The sequence below is a fragment of the Bactrocera dorsalis genome, chromosome 1 (assembly GCF_023373825.1).
Source record: "Bactrocera dorsalis isolate Fly_Bdor chromosome 1, ASM2337382v1, whole genome shotgun sequence".
NCBI lineage: Eukaryota > Metazoa > Arthropoda > Insecta > Diptera > Tephritidae > Bactrocera > Bactrocera dorsalis.
The window spans coordinates 92016875-92033215 of NC_064303.1; the positions used below are offsets into that span (position 1 = coordinate 92016875).

The 16341-nt window shown below is 37.1% G+C and overlaps 1 protein-coding gene across 7 annotated transcripts in view; it reads right to left on the reverse strand.

Annotated features, from left to right (window-relative positions):
- Positions 1 to 16341, reverse strand: part of LOC105223795 (CUGBP Elav-like family member 2) — a 329720-nt gene that overhangs the window by 124542 nt on the left and 188837 nt on the right. For 5 of the 7 annotated variants that reach the window (XR_007421401.1, XM_049446813.1, XM_049446816.1 and 2 more), the window contains exon 3: positions 4565 to 5025. Coding sequence is in view for 6 of the 7 variants with exons in the window: in XM_049446813.1 (XP_049302770.1) it covers positions 4565 to 5025 (461 nt within the window). In the remaining variant the exon portion in view is untranslated. Of the gene's footprint in view, positions 1 to 4564; positions 5026 to 7543; positions 8068 to 16341 lie in introns of those variants that run through there. The other 2 variants (XM_049446818.1, XM_049446817.1) reach the window with 1 other exon arrangement.

The window sequence follows — 16341 nt, forward strand, 5'->3', positions numbered from 1 at the left end:
TCGCAGATTGGACAAGTTTAGGAAGAAGTGCATGGCAGTTGTCCGGTACTACTTTGCAGAGGACAAAATTAATTTGGATCAATAAACTGGAATTTTAAGAATAAATTCCTGAAACAGTTCGAGAGATAATGTCTGTGCATTAGATTGCTCTTCTCTTGATAGTTAAACTACTACAGTACTAGCTAACGCGCATAACACTTGAGCCCATCAACTTTATGGAAGATTTTGAGGAAGGATCTCAGTTAGTGGGCTTACAAGATCCAACTCGTGCAAGAATTTAAGTCGAACGATCATCAAGCGCGTCGCACGTTCAGTGCATGGGCCCAAAACGAAATAGTCGACGATCCCGATTTTCACAAGAATATTTTTTTCCGCGATGGAGCTCTTTTTTAGTTGAACGGGAACGTGAATAAACAAAATTGTCGCGGTTGGAGAAATGATAATCCACAGTGGACAAATCAAAAAGCTATTGTTTGGACCCCGTTACTTTATCAAGAAGTTTTTATTTCATGTATTCAGAGGGAATTATTATTTCGCATTTCTTTATTAATTAGTGTTGAGATTAATGACTTTTTGAAAGATATGAACGTGGCTGTCCTTGGGTTCCAACGAGATGGTGCTACATGCCATGTTTATTGAAATACAATTTTGGTGAGCGTTTTGCCTCACGGCGTGGGCTTGAGACATGGTCTCCAAAATGTGGTGCATTATTGTTTGTGTGGGTATCAGGAGTCGATTGCCTACAAAGCTTAGCCCGAGACAATTGAAGTAATATCGAAGAAAAATGTATCTCAAATTTTCTATTTCTTACCAAATTTCGAGTGCGAGATCATTGCGAAAGTTGAAAAGGCTTACCGTGATTCAGTTGTATCAAATACACAAGCCTACGAGTGACGTTGTTCGACCTCTTCAACTGATGAAAATATTTATAAAGTGAAGAATATGGTGCTTGAAAATCACCAGTCAAGCAACTATTGGAGAAATGGATATCTCTCGTCAGTTCGTTCGAATGATTTTGAAGGATATTTTGGGTATGAAACGGGTTATTGCCGGGTTAGGCCTCTTTAGACATGCTGGATAGAGCGAATTCTGAACCAACATTCATGGAGAGCATTATTACTGAAGTTACATGAAACATGGGTTTATGAGTCGAACAATTTTAACAGCCGATCGAAGAGATAAAACGAAATTTGCTAAAGGAGCTGAAAGCCATCCCAAAAGTGCTTATGAAATTGGTTTCGAGGAAATATCGTTGGTATTATGTCTAGTGGGAATTACTTTGAAGGCGGCAATAGAAATATTGATGAATAATTAAATATTTTGCGTTTTATTTACAATTTTCGGTGACTTTTTTGTCCCAATGTACAATGAATACTACTTTTATTATAACAATGAACTATTTTAGAGTCCTCAATTTTAAGTCCCTAACTAACTAATTAGTCCTTGCCATAAAAAAACGAAATAAAGTTAAACGAGCAAGCTGCCGTGAGTTGAAAATTATTTGGCATGCAATTTGTTGGCTTCCACATTTAAATTTCACTTCTGCGACATACCCATGCCAAAGCAATAACTGTTTGGAGCTTCCTACTTCGCCAGCATTCACTCGTTTGTGCTGCTTTTGTAAGGTTTGACCTCTAAAAATACCCTAAATTGCAAGCATTTCACCGACATAAAAGGAAGACATACATAAAAGCAGATTGGTGGAGTGATGGAGAGAAGAGCAAGAAGCTTTCACGTATTATTGTTGTTGTGTGTTGTTGTGTGTTGTTTTGAACGATATGACAAATAACTGGTAAGTGAATTGACAATGATAAAAGAAAAACACACGAAATGAATAAAATGCTTCCACGAAAAAAAAGAAGAAAGCGAAAAAAAGAAAAATGAAATGAGAATGAGAAGAGAAGAGAGGCGAAGCGAAGTGAACAAGAAGAAGAAAGCCGCACATACACGTAATTGAATGACTTTTGCTTTGGCAATTCGCAAATGCAGCAGTAAAAAGTGGGAAACCATTGTTGTGCGAAAATAATTTTAATGGACTTCCTCCTTTCATGCGCCCCCAGAGACATAACCTCACTTAAGTACATATTCATCTATATGTGTCGATGAGTTTGTGCGGTATTTGCTTAGCCAACAACACAAATATAAGCATATGGCGATAAAAGCATGAAAACCATGCGAGCGAGTAATAAACCTTCTGCCCTCATTTGTTTCTTTCCACACCATTTAAGGTTGACACAGGGACTTTTTTCTACGAATGCCACGCTTACCGACACCGCAATGCTAGATTCTCAGAGTATGCTTAGCAGCATAATCAAAATTGCTAAATATGAGTGAAATCTAATTAATTCTCGTAATTAGTTATGGTTGGTAGCATTGAGGACCTGCAGCCTGTGATTTTATTGGTAATAATTATTTCAAATTGCGGTTTGTGGATTCACAATTTTTTAAGTCTTTTCTTGTGTAAAGAAGGACTCTAACATTAATTAGGAGTAACTTCTCGCTCTGTAAAAACAATTGATAGCGAGCAGAGGCTGAAATAAACATACTACACTCGGCTGTGACAATCTCACGAATGATGGAGCCAAAGTATAGTACGAGTATATAGCAAATCGCCACTAAAATGCTAAACAACATAACAACACTTAATAATATAAACCTCTTAGAAACAAATTTTAGTTTTGGTTATAAAGTGGTTATATATTGGTTACATATTGGTTATATATTGGTTATATATTAGTTATATATTGGTTATATATTAGTTGTATATTGGTTACATATTGGTTACATATTAGTTATATATTGGTTATATATTGGTTATATTTGACAGCAGAAGCCGAAAATTTTATGTTACACATGTATATGTAATGCGATGTAGTGCATCGTCATCAATAAATAACTCAATTTAGATTTTCTTGATGAAATGTTATTTTGCAATTAGGTGACGAAATACTCCTCGAACTCGAGACAAACCCTTTGTTTTTGTAAGGAAACTGAGTTATATTGATGTTACTTCCAGATGATTGACCAAGTGGGCAATTCGTTAGCAAATCAAGGTATTCCATCTTTTTTAATCTCAAATCTATTGTATAACTTTCGTCTGTTTTTTTTTCATCGATCTAAATTAGCACATATTAAAGCCTGATAAAAAAACAGTGTTGTTATACGAGGATATTAACGACTTTCTCTTTCTGGTACAATATATCCGCTATTTCTCTATTTCCATTATAATTCTGTCCACTTATCACTTATGCCGATATCCTAAGTCCAAAAGAAAGGCATCAAGTGAACATATGCCATAACAAGAAAAATCATGAGCTTTCAGTTCAGAAGATCTGAGTCCGAAATTCTAAGGCTGGTGTGTCAATTTGGCTGACGTATTCGTTACGTAACTATTGGTTCGGCACCACACAGTGTTGCCAATGGTTTCAAGAACCTATTTACTATTGTTGCTGCTACCGTAGTGGATTTCAAGGAAGCTACTACTATCAAGGAGTTCAGCAATTTTGTTCCTGCTACTACTGCCGAAAAGAAGGAAGAAGCCAAAATGGACAAATCAGAGTCCGGGAAAGACAGCCGAGGAAAACGAGGAAGACGACGATATGGAATTCGGTCTCTTCGACAGATTGACAGTCAACAGTTTTCTAATTATGTTCGCAAGGAATATACTATAAATGATTGGCCAACGCTTTGCAGACACTGATAAAATTTCTGATATATTTTTCCCCGTGGTTTCATACAAACAACCTTCTGGTCGAATTAAGGCTTCCGTCGTTCAGTTTGTATGACAGCTGTATTCTTTAGTGAACCCATACCAATAATTCTAACAAAATAGAAGCCTTCTGGGGAGACTTGTGACTTTATAAGTACTTTAGGAACCAGCAAAGGTACTTTTAGGTATCACAAACTATGTAGCTCACTTAAAATACCCTGTTCAGGGTATTCTTGGTTGCATTATAGCCTGAGGCTCTACTTCATCAAATACACGGTAGAGTTAGAAAAATACTGTTGATGACTGTGGAACCCACCTTATTAGGTCAACATAATATAACTATCTTCCAAGTTGACTAATTTTCCGATTCTAAGGAAAAATAAATGAGGGGATGTCAGCAAGGAGTCGTCTCATCGATCATTATTTTTAATCGAAAATCGCCGAATTATATTTTTGAACTGGGATGAAAGCAATTATAAGAAAATACAATCGACAATCGGTTACACCTAACCGAAACCCACCCGAATTTTTATATGAAACTTCCGAAAAAAGGCAAAAATGCGAAACTACTAATAAGTTATATAGAAAATTTTAAGCAAATATAAAAATATTTGAAAGTTTTTAAGTTAAAGCACTACGCAGGCCTTTATATTAAACAAACTCTCTCACGTATTAATAATATGAAGCACCAATTAAGCTGCACAAAAAATATGTTTTCAACACTTTCGACTCCTCAACTCAATTTTACTGAAATCCAACCACTTGTGCAGCTTACAGCTGATTCCCCACTCCGTTAATCCGCACTCACACCCGCTAAAGCTCCACTCATGTACGCTTACTCGCTCTCGCACTCACCTTTACTGATTCCAGTCGCCTTATCGCGTAGCACATTTATCGAATGCACTGGACCGTACTCCTCGAACATCTCACGCAATTGTGCCTCATCCATGGATTTTGGCACTTGGCCAACAAACATTTTGATATTGTCTGGATCGGGTTCCTTCTCACCGAAGGGCATGTCGGCGTCCATGCGGAAGCATGATGATTCGTTGTCGACAACATTCCGATTGGCACTGCACGTATTGTTGTTATTATTGCCATTGCTATTACATAAACTTGGTGGGCCATTGTTATTGTTATTGTTGTTGTTGCCGCCGCCATTGACAAGTAGCCCTGTGCTGCTATTGCTATTACTATTATTGAGTAGCGATGAACCATTGTTGCAGCCATTGTTGTTGCTGCCCGGTGTCGATGTATGAATCGGACTGTTGGGAAGGCTAGTGGTGGTGCTGCTTTTATCACTCATGCCAAATGCACTGTAACGAGAAGCGATTGGAAAATTTTTAACAGAAGGTCTCGATTAGAGTTCCCATAAATATTGAATCATATTGTTTGTATGTATATAAAAATGTACAGATGAGACTGGTACATATGTTCTTTACATAATATAAGGGCATAGAAAGCGAGCTGCATGCATAAGTATATTAGGGTGGTGCTTAATTTTAGGAAAACAATTTTTAGAATTTTTAGTAAGATTGATGCTCGAATGAAGATTCAACTATTAAACGTTTTTCATTAGGGTTGTCTCAAAGCCTAAGAAAATAATTTCGAAATTCGATTTCCGAAGCTCTATTGACATATGATGCATGTGTTTTTCACATAATATAAGACCATAGAAGATAGCTCCATGTATAAGTACATTAGGGTGGTCCTTAATTTTAATAAAATAACTTTTAGTTAGTCTGCCGATGCTCGAATGAATATTCAGTCATTAAACTTTCCTCATTAGGATTGTTCTAAAGTTTAGGAAAATAATTTCTAAACTTGATAGTTGATTTTCGAAATTCGGAATGGAAATCGATGAACTTGTAGTATACTACATTCACATACAAATTTTTAACCGGTTGGATTCGCGCATAATATTATCGAAGGAGAGCGTAGAACCAAGAAAATATATTTTATGTGATATTTTAAGTACCACCCTACTACTACGCTCATAAGTTGAATACCCTTGATTATAGTGATATGGATTTTATATATTAGAAACAAAAATTTAGTTTTTTATTTTTTCATTTTCTGTAAAACATCTAATGCTTTTACCCACGAACTTTAACAATCGGAACCAAAAGTTATATGTGTTAACTTTATGCATATTTTTATCGATTGATATGATAGAAGTAGTAAAAAAAATATGTTTAATTTTTCAAGAGCCACCCTAGCACGCTTACAATTTTTATATACTTGACTTAATGATATCTAGTTTGTGTATTATCTAAAAAAATTAATTATTATTTTTTTGGTAATATTTTAAGAGCCACCCTAATACACTCAAAAAAATTTGATATCTTTAACTTAATGATATCTATTTTATGCATTAGATAAACAATGTATTACTTTTTATTTTTGTAATATTTTAGGAACCACCCTAGTAGACTCAAAATTTTAATATCCCAAACATAATGATATCTATTTTGTGTGTTAGCTAAAAAATGAATTACTTTTAATTTTTTGCAATATTTTAAGAGCCACCCTAATACGCTAAAAACATTTAATATCCTTGACTTAGTAATGTCTATTTTGCGTATTTGCTGAAAAAATTAATTACTTCTATATTTTTAATATTTTAAGACCCACCCTAGTAATCTAAAAATGTATATATCTCTGACTTAAGGGATCTATCGGAACCAAAATCTAAAATATGATAAGAAGACACATCTTTGTGCATAATTTTACTGATTGATCGGCTAGAACTTAGTTAATATATATTTTTTGTGATTTTTTAAGTTCCACCCTAATGCGCTATATACTTTTTTGTTTTTTGGTACCACCCTAATGCGCTACAAGCATAAGTTTCGCACAAGTTTTAAGAACTCTTGATATTGGCATCATGAATTGCAGAAGTAGTCGCCGCCATCACCGTACGAAATGGGTGTGTAGAAGATAATTGAAAAATTTACAAAAACAACAGTAACGAAAAGAAACTGCCAAAGTATAAAAACGATGACAAGCATTTGAACGAACAGCAGACTTAGTGGCAAACAACAAAAATAAAATAAATGAGCATACCGGTGCAGAAATCAGTGATAAGACAGACGCCAGCGAAACGACAGAGCGAAGATGAAACGAATAGTGTGGAAATTAAAAGGGGGGACAACGTGACAAAGCAGGAAATGCAAGGATTCAAATAAATTAGAAGAGAAATGGAGTGCCGCTGTTAAATTAATCGATTTGCGAATATTTCTCATTTCCTTTCAATGCATACCACCCTCCCTGCCAATCAATGCAACACTGCGCTCTGTGTTCACAATGCAATGCCGCGCAGACAATGCCGATAACGGCGAAGTAATGGAACGCAAAGAAGATAATGTACAAGTAATTTAATAAGCGCACTTAGTTGTTGGTGCTTTAATGCAAAGATAGAGAAAATGAAAGTGGAAATTAATTTCTATAATTTATAAGCGCTCATAAATCCCATTTACTATTGAATCGGAGGCGAAATTCGCGATATTACGTATGGTCAACTAAAATGCAGAATAACGTATCACGATTTTCATAAGGCGAATAATAGAAACCATTCATATTGAAATAAATTTTGAGTTTCGGTTATGAAATGGTTATACATTGGTTACACTTTGGTTATAAAATGGTTATATATTGCTTATACATTGGTTATATATTAGTTATATCTGAGAGCGAAAGCCGACAATTTAACGCTAAATATATGTAACATTTTGTAGTGAGTAGTAAGCAATAAAAAACTCAATTTTGAAATTTTTTATGATACGTTATTTTGCATTTTAGATGCCGATATGTGGAAAATGTTAGGCTACTCACTCAATGTACAGGTTATGCGCCTTCTCTGAGAAATCAAAGATGGACGGCCGATTGCCAAGGAAGCTGGACGCGTGGCTGCTGAACATTTTGCGCTAAATATCCTTCAATCTCAATTCGTAAAAAAAATATAATTCACAAGTTTTCACGCTGAACAAATTTTTCTAGTCAATATTTTATTTAAATAAATTACGCAAAATACACTTTTGACGAATTTTCGTGTTTTTAGTATTTTTTTTTACTCAATAGTACACCGACAGTTCACCAGTGAATGACAAATTAAAAATGCACAGCAAAATCGCAAAATGAATTCAGAATTCACACTTTAAAAACAAGAATTTGTCGTTCTATAAAAAAGTCACACTCGCAATTCAATGTTTGGACTCTCTAAAACGCTCCACTATAAATTCACATTTATATAAAAAATAGATATATAATATTTATATAAGAAAGATGTACAACTGAAGGATATATCAGCGAAAGACCCAAATTGCGTTGTGTTCACGTACGCGACTCACGGAAAAATGAACGAGTTTATCGTAAATTTCCAATAACGGCGCCGAAAAAATTCCAGACTTAGCACCGTTCGCTAGCTGCCAGTGTTTGTCGCGCAGGAGTTTAATTGCCATAACGGGACTAAGCCAAGGTGTTTGTGCTATAGTCGAGGCAAAATATTAGTAGCTAAAAGGAGTTTGCATGAGCGATGAGCATTACTCTCCCAGAGCGAAATGTGCTCGCTCACGCTGCGCTACGGTATCTTGATAACCAAGTAGACATGTCGTCCCAGTTATGAATAAATTACAGCAGATCAGTTAATTGAAAGGCGAGTAAATATAATACAAAAAATAAATAGTTCACTAATTTTCAGAATGCACTAGTTTATTCAGTGGCGGGTGTAGAGTAGAATTCTGGGAGGGGACCTATATAATTTAGTACTTTCAACTCAAAGTCTCTTTCTTCGCTGAGTGTCACTTATGATGAAAATGATGTATAAATTTTAACTTTTTGGTTGAGGTATCTCCGCAGTTCAGCCACCCCCCGTGGATGCGCCCCCGAGTTTATTAGAAGTCACAAAGTTTAAATAGATGTTTCTTTATAAACAGCTTTATCGATGCTCAGAGCACTAACTCGTCTTAAAAAATATATAGAAATATGATGTGACTCTCTATGAACTCTAATGATTGACCAATTACCAAACTATTCCAGTTTTATATAAAAATGTTTACAAGGGTTGCCTTTTATATTTCGGGATTAGAGAATAAATCCAAATATTAGTAATCGAAAATCGCTTTATTGCTATTCAAGGCATTCTCCATTAAGATCTATAGACATTTCCCCGCGTTTGAAATAATTGTCGAAGCACTTTTGCCACTCTGATTGAGATATCTCCAAAACATGCGCTCTGAACCGCCATCAACCGCCTTTTCAGGTGTCGAAAAATGTTGATCTCTTAGATACTTTTTAAAGTAGGAGAATACAAAGAAGTCATGTTGTCAATTCAGGACTTTACGTTGAGTCATCCCATCAAATCGACGCTTTGAGTGCTCAAAAATACAATTGTTTCAATCGCTGAGTGAGAGCTCATATTCTCGTGGTGAATAGTGAACCGTTTTGGGTGGTAGGTTTTCCCGCTTTCTTGAGAGACAGCTGACAAACAAATTGTTTTGTATCACTCACAATTTACTGACCTGCGTTGTCCTGCCAGTGTTAAGGTAGCGACATATACAGTATTCCCAAAAAAAGGAAACCATTTGCTTGGAAATGCCGTATGCGTGAAGATATTTTGTTGGATTCATCTCATCTTGAAACACCCATACAGCCGACTGCTGTTTACTTTCGGGTTCATGTGCAATGATCTCCTGTTACGATGCTATAGACGTGGTTTGAAGCACCGCTGTCGTATTTTGTTAACATATCACTCGACCAATCGAACCTTCGTTAAGCGATTGACAGATTGTGTTGGATCCGACGTGAACAAACTTTTTTACAGTCAAACGCTTTATTAAAGGTATGCTAGTCCCTTTAATGTCCATATTTATCTCTATCTTTTGATAAGTCGATCTTGCAAAATCAGTTTGAGTACAGCACCAGTACTTTCCGAAACAATAACTGATTTTGGACGATCTTTGCGAGATTCGTCTTGGAGTGATATACGACCACCGTACTATCGATAAACACTGAAAATATAGCAGTCGTAGCTGAAACTGTGGACAAACATCGCACAGTGGTACCGCTCCATACATTTCTTGGAAAAAAATAGAAGGAATGGTCGTACAACAATGAAACTTTGCAGAAACACTTCTCTGGACAAAATTAAGAAATTTTGAAAAAATCTTGGAAAACCGCCCACTGCCACACCCACCTCCCATATAACTGCAATTGTCAAATTTTTTATTTTTGGACCTAGAGACATGAAATTCGGGACACTTCTTAATTGAGTTCTCCTGATGAAAAAAATTACACTTAAACGCAAAGTGACGTTATTTATACCTTTAACTTGATAAAAATCCAATATAATATGCAATGTTTTAATTGAATATGTAACAGGCGAAAAATTGTGTTAGTTTTTATTTGTAATATTATGCAAGCACCATATCTTTAACAATGGGATCTAGTTCTAAAGAAATTTTGTTCGAATGACGCCTTAAGCTACTTATGTAAGGATCCGAAGTTATAAGAAGTCTGTTGAAGTCTTTTACATTAATGTTTTCTGGATAGCATTTTTCTTTTTCAGTCGATAGCTTGTTGTATGGTGGAAGAATATTATACCCTTCAGATTGCAAAACATTTCTTATGGTATTATATTGCTTCTTTGTTAAATCAGCATCAATTATTAATGCTAATACAATTGAAGAATCAATATAGGCCTGTGGGTTTTTGTCCTTTCCAATCATTTCACTTGCCAGTGAAAGTTGTTGTTGTGGAAATTGTGACGCCAAGGCTGAGCTTTATACCGTTTCGCGCGATCACTACATTCCACAAAAGCTTTTGTTTTTCTCCCCTTGCTCTACTTCAATTCCCGAGAGCCTGAAAGTATACTACATTTTTTGTCTTATTGACCATTTGTATGAAATATTGGAAGTGACTTTTGAAATTAAAATCGATGTTACTAAAAGGGACGGTAATTGGCGGTTGTTTTTTTCTTTTTAATTGAAAGTACAGACTCGGAACTTTCATTTTTTTATAGTAAGAGGGCTAAGCAAGGCAAAGCACATAAAGTTTTTTTCCATCAAAAAATGAAAAGTGGATAATTTTTAGTATAATTTTTGAAAAATTATAAAAATTATCTTACTTTGCCAATTTCAATAATTTTTTTTTTTATAAACAAGTAGGTGCTATATTTTCACTAAAAAATAAAAGAAAAGCCATAGCTATAAACTTACACACAAAAAAAAATTCTTTATTTGGACAATTATTTTAATCTGAATTTATTGAATAACTTTCCGTCGACTTCTGTTAGTTTTTTTAACTATAAAATTTCACTTATTATAAAAAACCTTGTTGAATTTTTCTTATCCAAATATTTCTTTACAAAACAAAATCATTAAAGTTTTGATATTGGAAAGTGGAAAAATCCTATTTTTTCCGCCGAAATGCCACTGTGCATCGTGGAGAGTCGGTTCGGCTTGATCGCAGCTACTCAGACTAGCGCATGGAACGACTTGGTGCATTTTACTTCGAGAAAAGAGTGCAAAACGCAGCTCATGCGATAAGTGAAACCGCTCGACGTTCCGATGCGACATCGCTTCCTTTATGGGCTCTTGAAAAGTTCTAATAAGATCCGATGTTCTCGAGCTCAATTTTGCTCAGCCATGAAACCCATTTTTGGCTCAATGGGTATGTAAAGCAAGCAAATTGACGCATTTGAGACGAAAAAGAGCCTGAAAAGATTCTAGAGCTGCCTTTTCATCTAAAAAAAAAACAACGGTTTGGTGTGGTATGTGCATCGGTAATATCATCGGTACCTATTTCTTCGAAAGCGTGATGAGAACGTAACGTATCGTGCCACGATAGCTGACTATTTGATGCCTGAAATTAAAGCTCGCGATCTCGGCAACATTTGGTTTTAACAGGGCTTCCCACACATCGCATCCATCAATGGATTTATTGAGAGAACACTTCACTGAACAGATAATTTCACATTTTGGGCCGGTCGATTGGCTACAAATACCGTGTGATATCACAGCGTTAAATATTTTCCTGTGAGGACATATAAAGTCTAAAGTGTATGCGGGCAATCTCTCATCTATTCCGGCCTTGGAGCAACACATCACGCCTTTCGTTCGCTAGTTATTAGTCAAAATGGTCCAACGAGTCTCAAAACTTTGACTCAACAGATGAATCATCTGAGATATACCAACATTTGAAAGAGATAATCTTGAAAAAATACATGCCAAAGAATGTTCTTTTGAATGATTATAAACATTATCCATTAGATTTGAAGTTTCTTTATTTTTTCTTAAAAAAAAAAAGTGGGGAACTTCAAAATGGATCACCCTTTGTTAGAGCCATAGTATGTCTATCGAAAGTATTGAAATCGATCTCTCTGTAATACATTAGAGTTTAATTTAAATTTCGAAAAGACTACTCTAAGGTATGACCTTCTAAACCTTAATAAATCAAATGAATGAATCTTTAATGAAAAATATTATACTTAAAGTTATTAAAATGGAATTTGATGCATCCAACAAACTACAACAACACAAGCTAAAACGAAATCTCTGCTGCTGATGCCATGCAAATAAAAGAAATTTGAAAAGTTGAAGACAGCGAATTGCATTTGATTTGTTACAAATGCGATATTCTTGTTAAGCCGAGTAAATGCTTATTTTTATCCCATAAAATGAAAAAGTTGCGTTATATTATGCCACCACGTTTGCCGGAGAGATGGAAGGAAGACCCAGGCTTACGAAGCCCTAAGACACGCCAAAACCTTTGATTATGCTAGCGAGGCGCTGTGCGGTCGACGCCGTCAGTGATGAAGATGGATTGCCGCTGGAGCGCGGAAAGAGAGAAAGGCCGCACTGCTTTTCGTTTTTTGTTTTTTTTTTTCGTTTTTTTGAAGGGAACGTCAACAGCAAGACACACAAAAAGAGACAATAACAGTTGCTACAGCAGTGCAGTCGTACGAAAAGCTTGGCGGGTGTCCGCGTCAGTCAACCACTTCGTTGCACTCGGGCGACGACTTAAGTTTCCCTCTATCACTTTAGTCGTCGCTCAGGCGAGCACTCAGCCAACTGACTACGTCACTTGTTCACCCAATCACGCTGTGCTGCTGCTGCCGGCTTGCCATTCGTCGTCTATCCGCTATTTGTCGGCGTGTCTGCCGTCTGTCAGCTTGCTGTTACTATTGCCCGCCTGCCCTACTCTGCGCTACTCACGTGACAAGCTACCACTACTGTGTCTATTTTGCTATTGCTGTTGCTGTCACTTTCGAAAACGCAGCAGCAGCAGCTGTTGCCTGCCACCAGTACGCGCCGACTGCACACAAAGATCGGGATGTAGACATTGTACTGCAGCTGGAAACTTGGTCGTTGTATATTTTTGGGGTTAATCTAATCTTGGTGCATCCGGCGCCCACCCGGTTCCGTTGCCTACATTGCAGCGGTGCAAAACCAAGCTCAGATGAGCTTGTATACAGAAATATATATTATTATACCCTACACAGGGTATATTAAGTTTGCCATGAAGTTTTTAACACCTAAAAGGAAACATCGGAGACTCTGTAAGAGATATATACAAATTATCAGCGTGGGGAGCGGCGTCAGTTTAGCTATGTCCGCCGGTTTTTCCATCGGTCCATCAGTACATCAGTACATATGTATGAGCCCGAGTTCAGTTTTTAAGATATCGATCTGAAGTTTGGCACACGTCCATTTCTCTTCAAGTAACTACTCATTTGTCGGACCGTCGATATCGGACCGTTATAGCATATAGTTGCTATACAACTGTATGATCGGACTCTAGTACTTGTAAGGAAAGATCTTTAATTGACCAGGTATCTTCAAGAAATTTGACATCTTTGTTAACTAAGACAAATTAATAAAATGGAGGATGGAGTTGGTGCGGGAATATACTGTCCAGAGTTAGGCATAAGGCAACCTTTTAAGTTGCCGGACCACTGTAGTATATTTCAAGCTGAAGTCTTTGCTTTCGCGAAAGCCGCGGAGCTGGCCTTTAATACACTTCCAGAGCCAACATCTATGGTGGCAGTAACCTCGTATCGCATATCAGCCAGGAGTGTCTTGGGAAGTAGGGCAGCAGTCTTCCCAACTGGGTCTCAGGCCACAAAAGCCATAGTCAATGAAATAGTGGACGAGATTGCCAAAAATTGTTTACGCAGAATGGGGCTGACAGATCGAGAACACTGCAGGAAATGTTTATAGCAGGACACCAGGGAAACAATGGAGCATTTCTTGTGCACTTGTTCCGCATTGGTAATACTACGCTGTAAGCATCTGGGAACCCTTATGATACACTGGAGGAGGTATCGACAGTGAGGCCGGAGAGTGTGTTATCAAGCCAAGCGGAGGCGTCCTAAAGGTTTCGTACTTCTCTTAGACCTAGGCACTGAACTTCATCTGGTATCGCAAAGGACCGAAACTGGTCTATGCGTGGCTTATTGGTCTACCAGTTTAACCTAATCTAACCAAGGCAAAGATGCAATATCTGAACTGAATGGCCGGATTGAAGCTCTTGTAAGAAATATTTTGTATTTGTGAAGGGTATTAAAGCTGCGTGCAGCCGAAGTTGTCCCTTTTTTCTTAGATATAAGTTTGGATGTATATATAACGACTTTACTGGCGCCAGCTTCAGCTTCAGCAGCAGCCTCGGCAGCGTTTGCGCGCACGTCTGTAATGGAGGTCAGCAGCATTTTGTTTGTAATGAGAATTTTATGTGTTTTAATTAAAAGTCATAAGTTTACTCTCCACGCTGCGCCAAAGGAGTGAAATTCGACACCCGAAATTAGTCGTAACTCGATGTGCACAATAAATTCTAATCATACTGCAATTTTGGTGGCACTAATCCCTTCAGCATGCACACATCCTTTCCTTTCCTTTGCTTTGCTATAGGGATTCATTGAGGTCTCCGGTCTCCGCTCTCGACACAAGCTCCTCATTACACATAAATATAAATTCTCATTTCGCATTTAATACCTACGAGAGAGAGTAAATTTTAAACTAGCAATCCCGGCTTTAATAGAAATTGAAGTTAATAAAAAGTTTGTGCAATATTTGAGTTTTTCAACGCACGCTATTGACTAGCTAGGGGGCTAGGGTTAGAGTGCAGATGGATGCCGTATCTTTTGTGTTTTGTGAAAAAGTTGCCGTTGCTGCTGCCATTCAACAATCAACAATACGCCATCGTAACAGATAATTTTCTACTTTAAGGACACTGGAAAATTGCTTTATGCAACAAAAATAGAAAATTGCTGCAACAATGCATGAACAAGAGAGTGAACAAGAAAATTGCGAAAAACCGTAGATACAAACAACTTTTAGGCCAAGTAATCCTGCGCGGAAGACGGAGTGGAGGGTATGGAGATGTGGCAGAAACAATGCAGAGCATGGCACAACGGCAATTAGTTTACAAGATAGCGACTGCCGTAGCGTCGTCTACTCGTCGTGGAGAAAGTGGAAATATTCAAGTAGTAAAAGTCAAAAACTTTAACTGCTCCAAAACAATAGGCAATGCACAATGAGCTTAAGCAAGAGTGAAATGAACGGAGATAGCATAATGCACGGAAATGGGTTGGATGAGTCTGAAAGGAGACCACGTAGTGCGTGTGGATCACAAAGAAACTGGAGCGGAAGCTGCATTTATGAATTGATTGGGGGTGAAGCAACTACGGGAGAGATTTTTCAGCATTTTGATTTTATTAGCAACGAAGTACAGGAATGTAATACCACAAAAAGTGCTTTGGATCATAAGGCCGTATTGGTTAAATAGCATTTAGCGTACGTTCCATAACCCTAAGTGGGCTGGCAAGGTAATTTAAGAAATTCCTAGCCACCAAAAGCGCTTTGAAGTCAACTTAAATGGTTTAGCTGAACGTATGAAAGGTCGATTTATTGGTTTTGGAGGTTAACTTGTGTTCCAAGAGTTCATAAACTTATTTGTTATGAAGCTTTAGAGCTCTTGAACACATTACATGCTACAAAAAGCACAAGGAACCACCTAATATTCAGACAAAACCAGCAATAACTAGTATACTAAATTCAATTATATATCAGGCGATCATTAGCATCGATGCTGTCGATAATTTCGAAATTCACGTGAAGCTCTACTGTCTCTTTAATGTTAACAATTACTTTATGATAGAAATTACTACAGCAGTTGGTCGGGAATTGAATAGTTATTTATGGGTGCTGAAGATGGATGGGTCACAACTATTCCAAACTTGTGACACACTGATAAAGCCAGACTACCGTAGCTGATTTCATCGAAAATTTTCGGTAGACGGGTTCTTCTGCCCAGAAAAAGGAACTGCAAGGGTATAAAACACAACAGTTGTCCAAGACAGGTATATTCAACCGTCTTGTCTACTGGATCGCTTTAAATGCTCTCTAGACATTAAAAAAGACCTTAGAGATGCGACAGAGGGGATAGTAGATTCATCAATGGTTCGCCGGAAGTAGAGAGAAGCAGAATTCAACGGCCGATGTCCTGCCTAAAATCCTTTTTTCAGGCAAAGAATGAGGAAACTGCGGTAAGATTAGCGAAAGAGCATGAAAATTGTTCGGTTGAACAGTGACAGGTCATATTTTCTCGGATGAATCCAAGGTTAGTATCTTTCGATC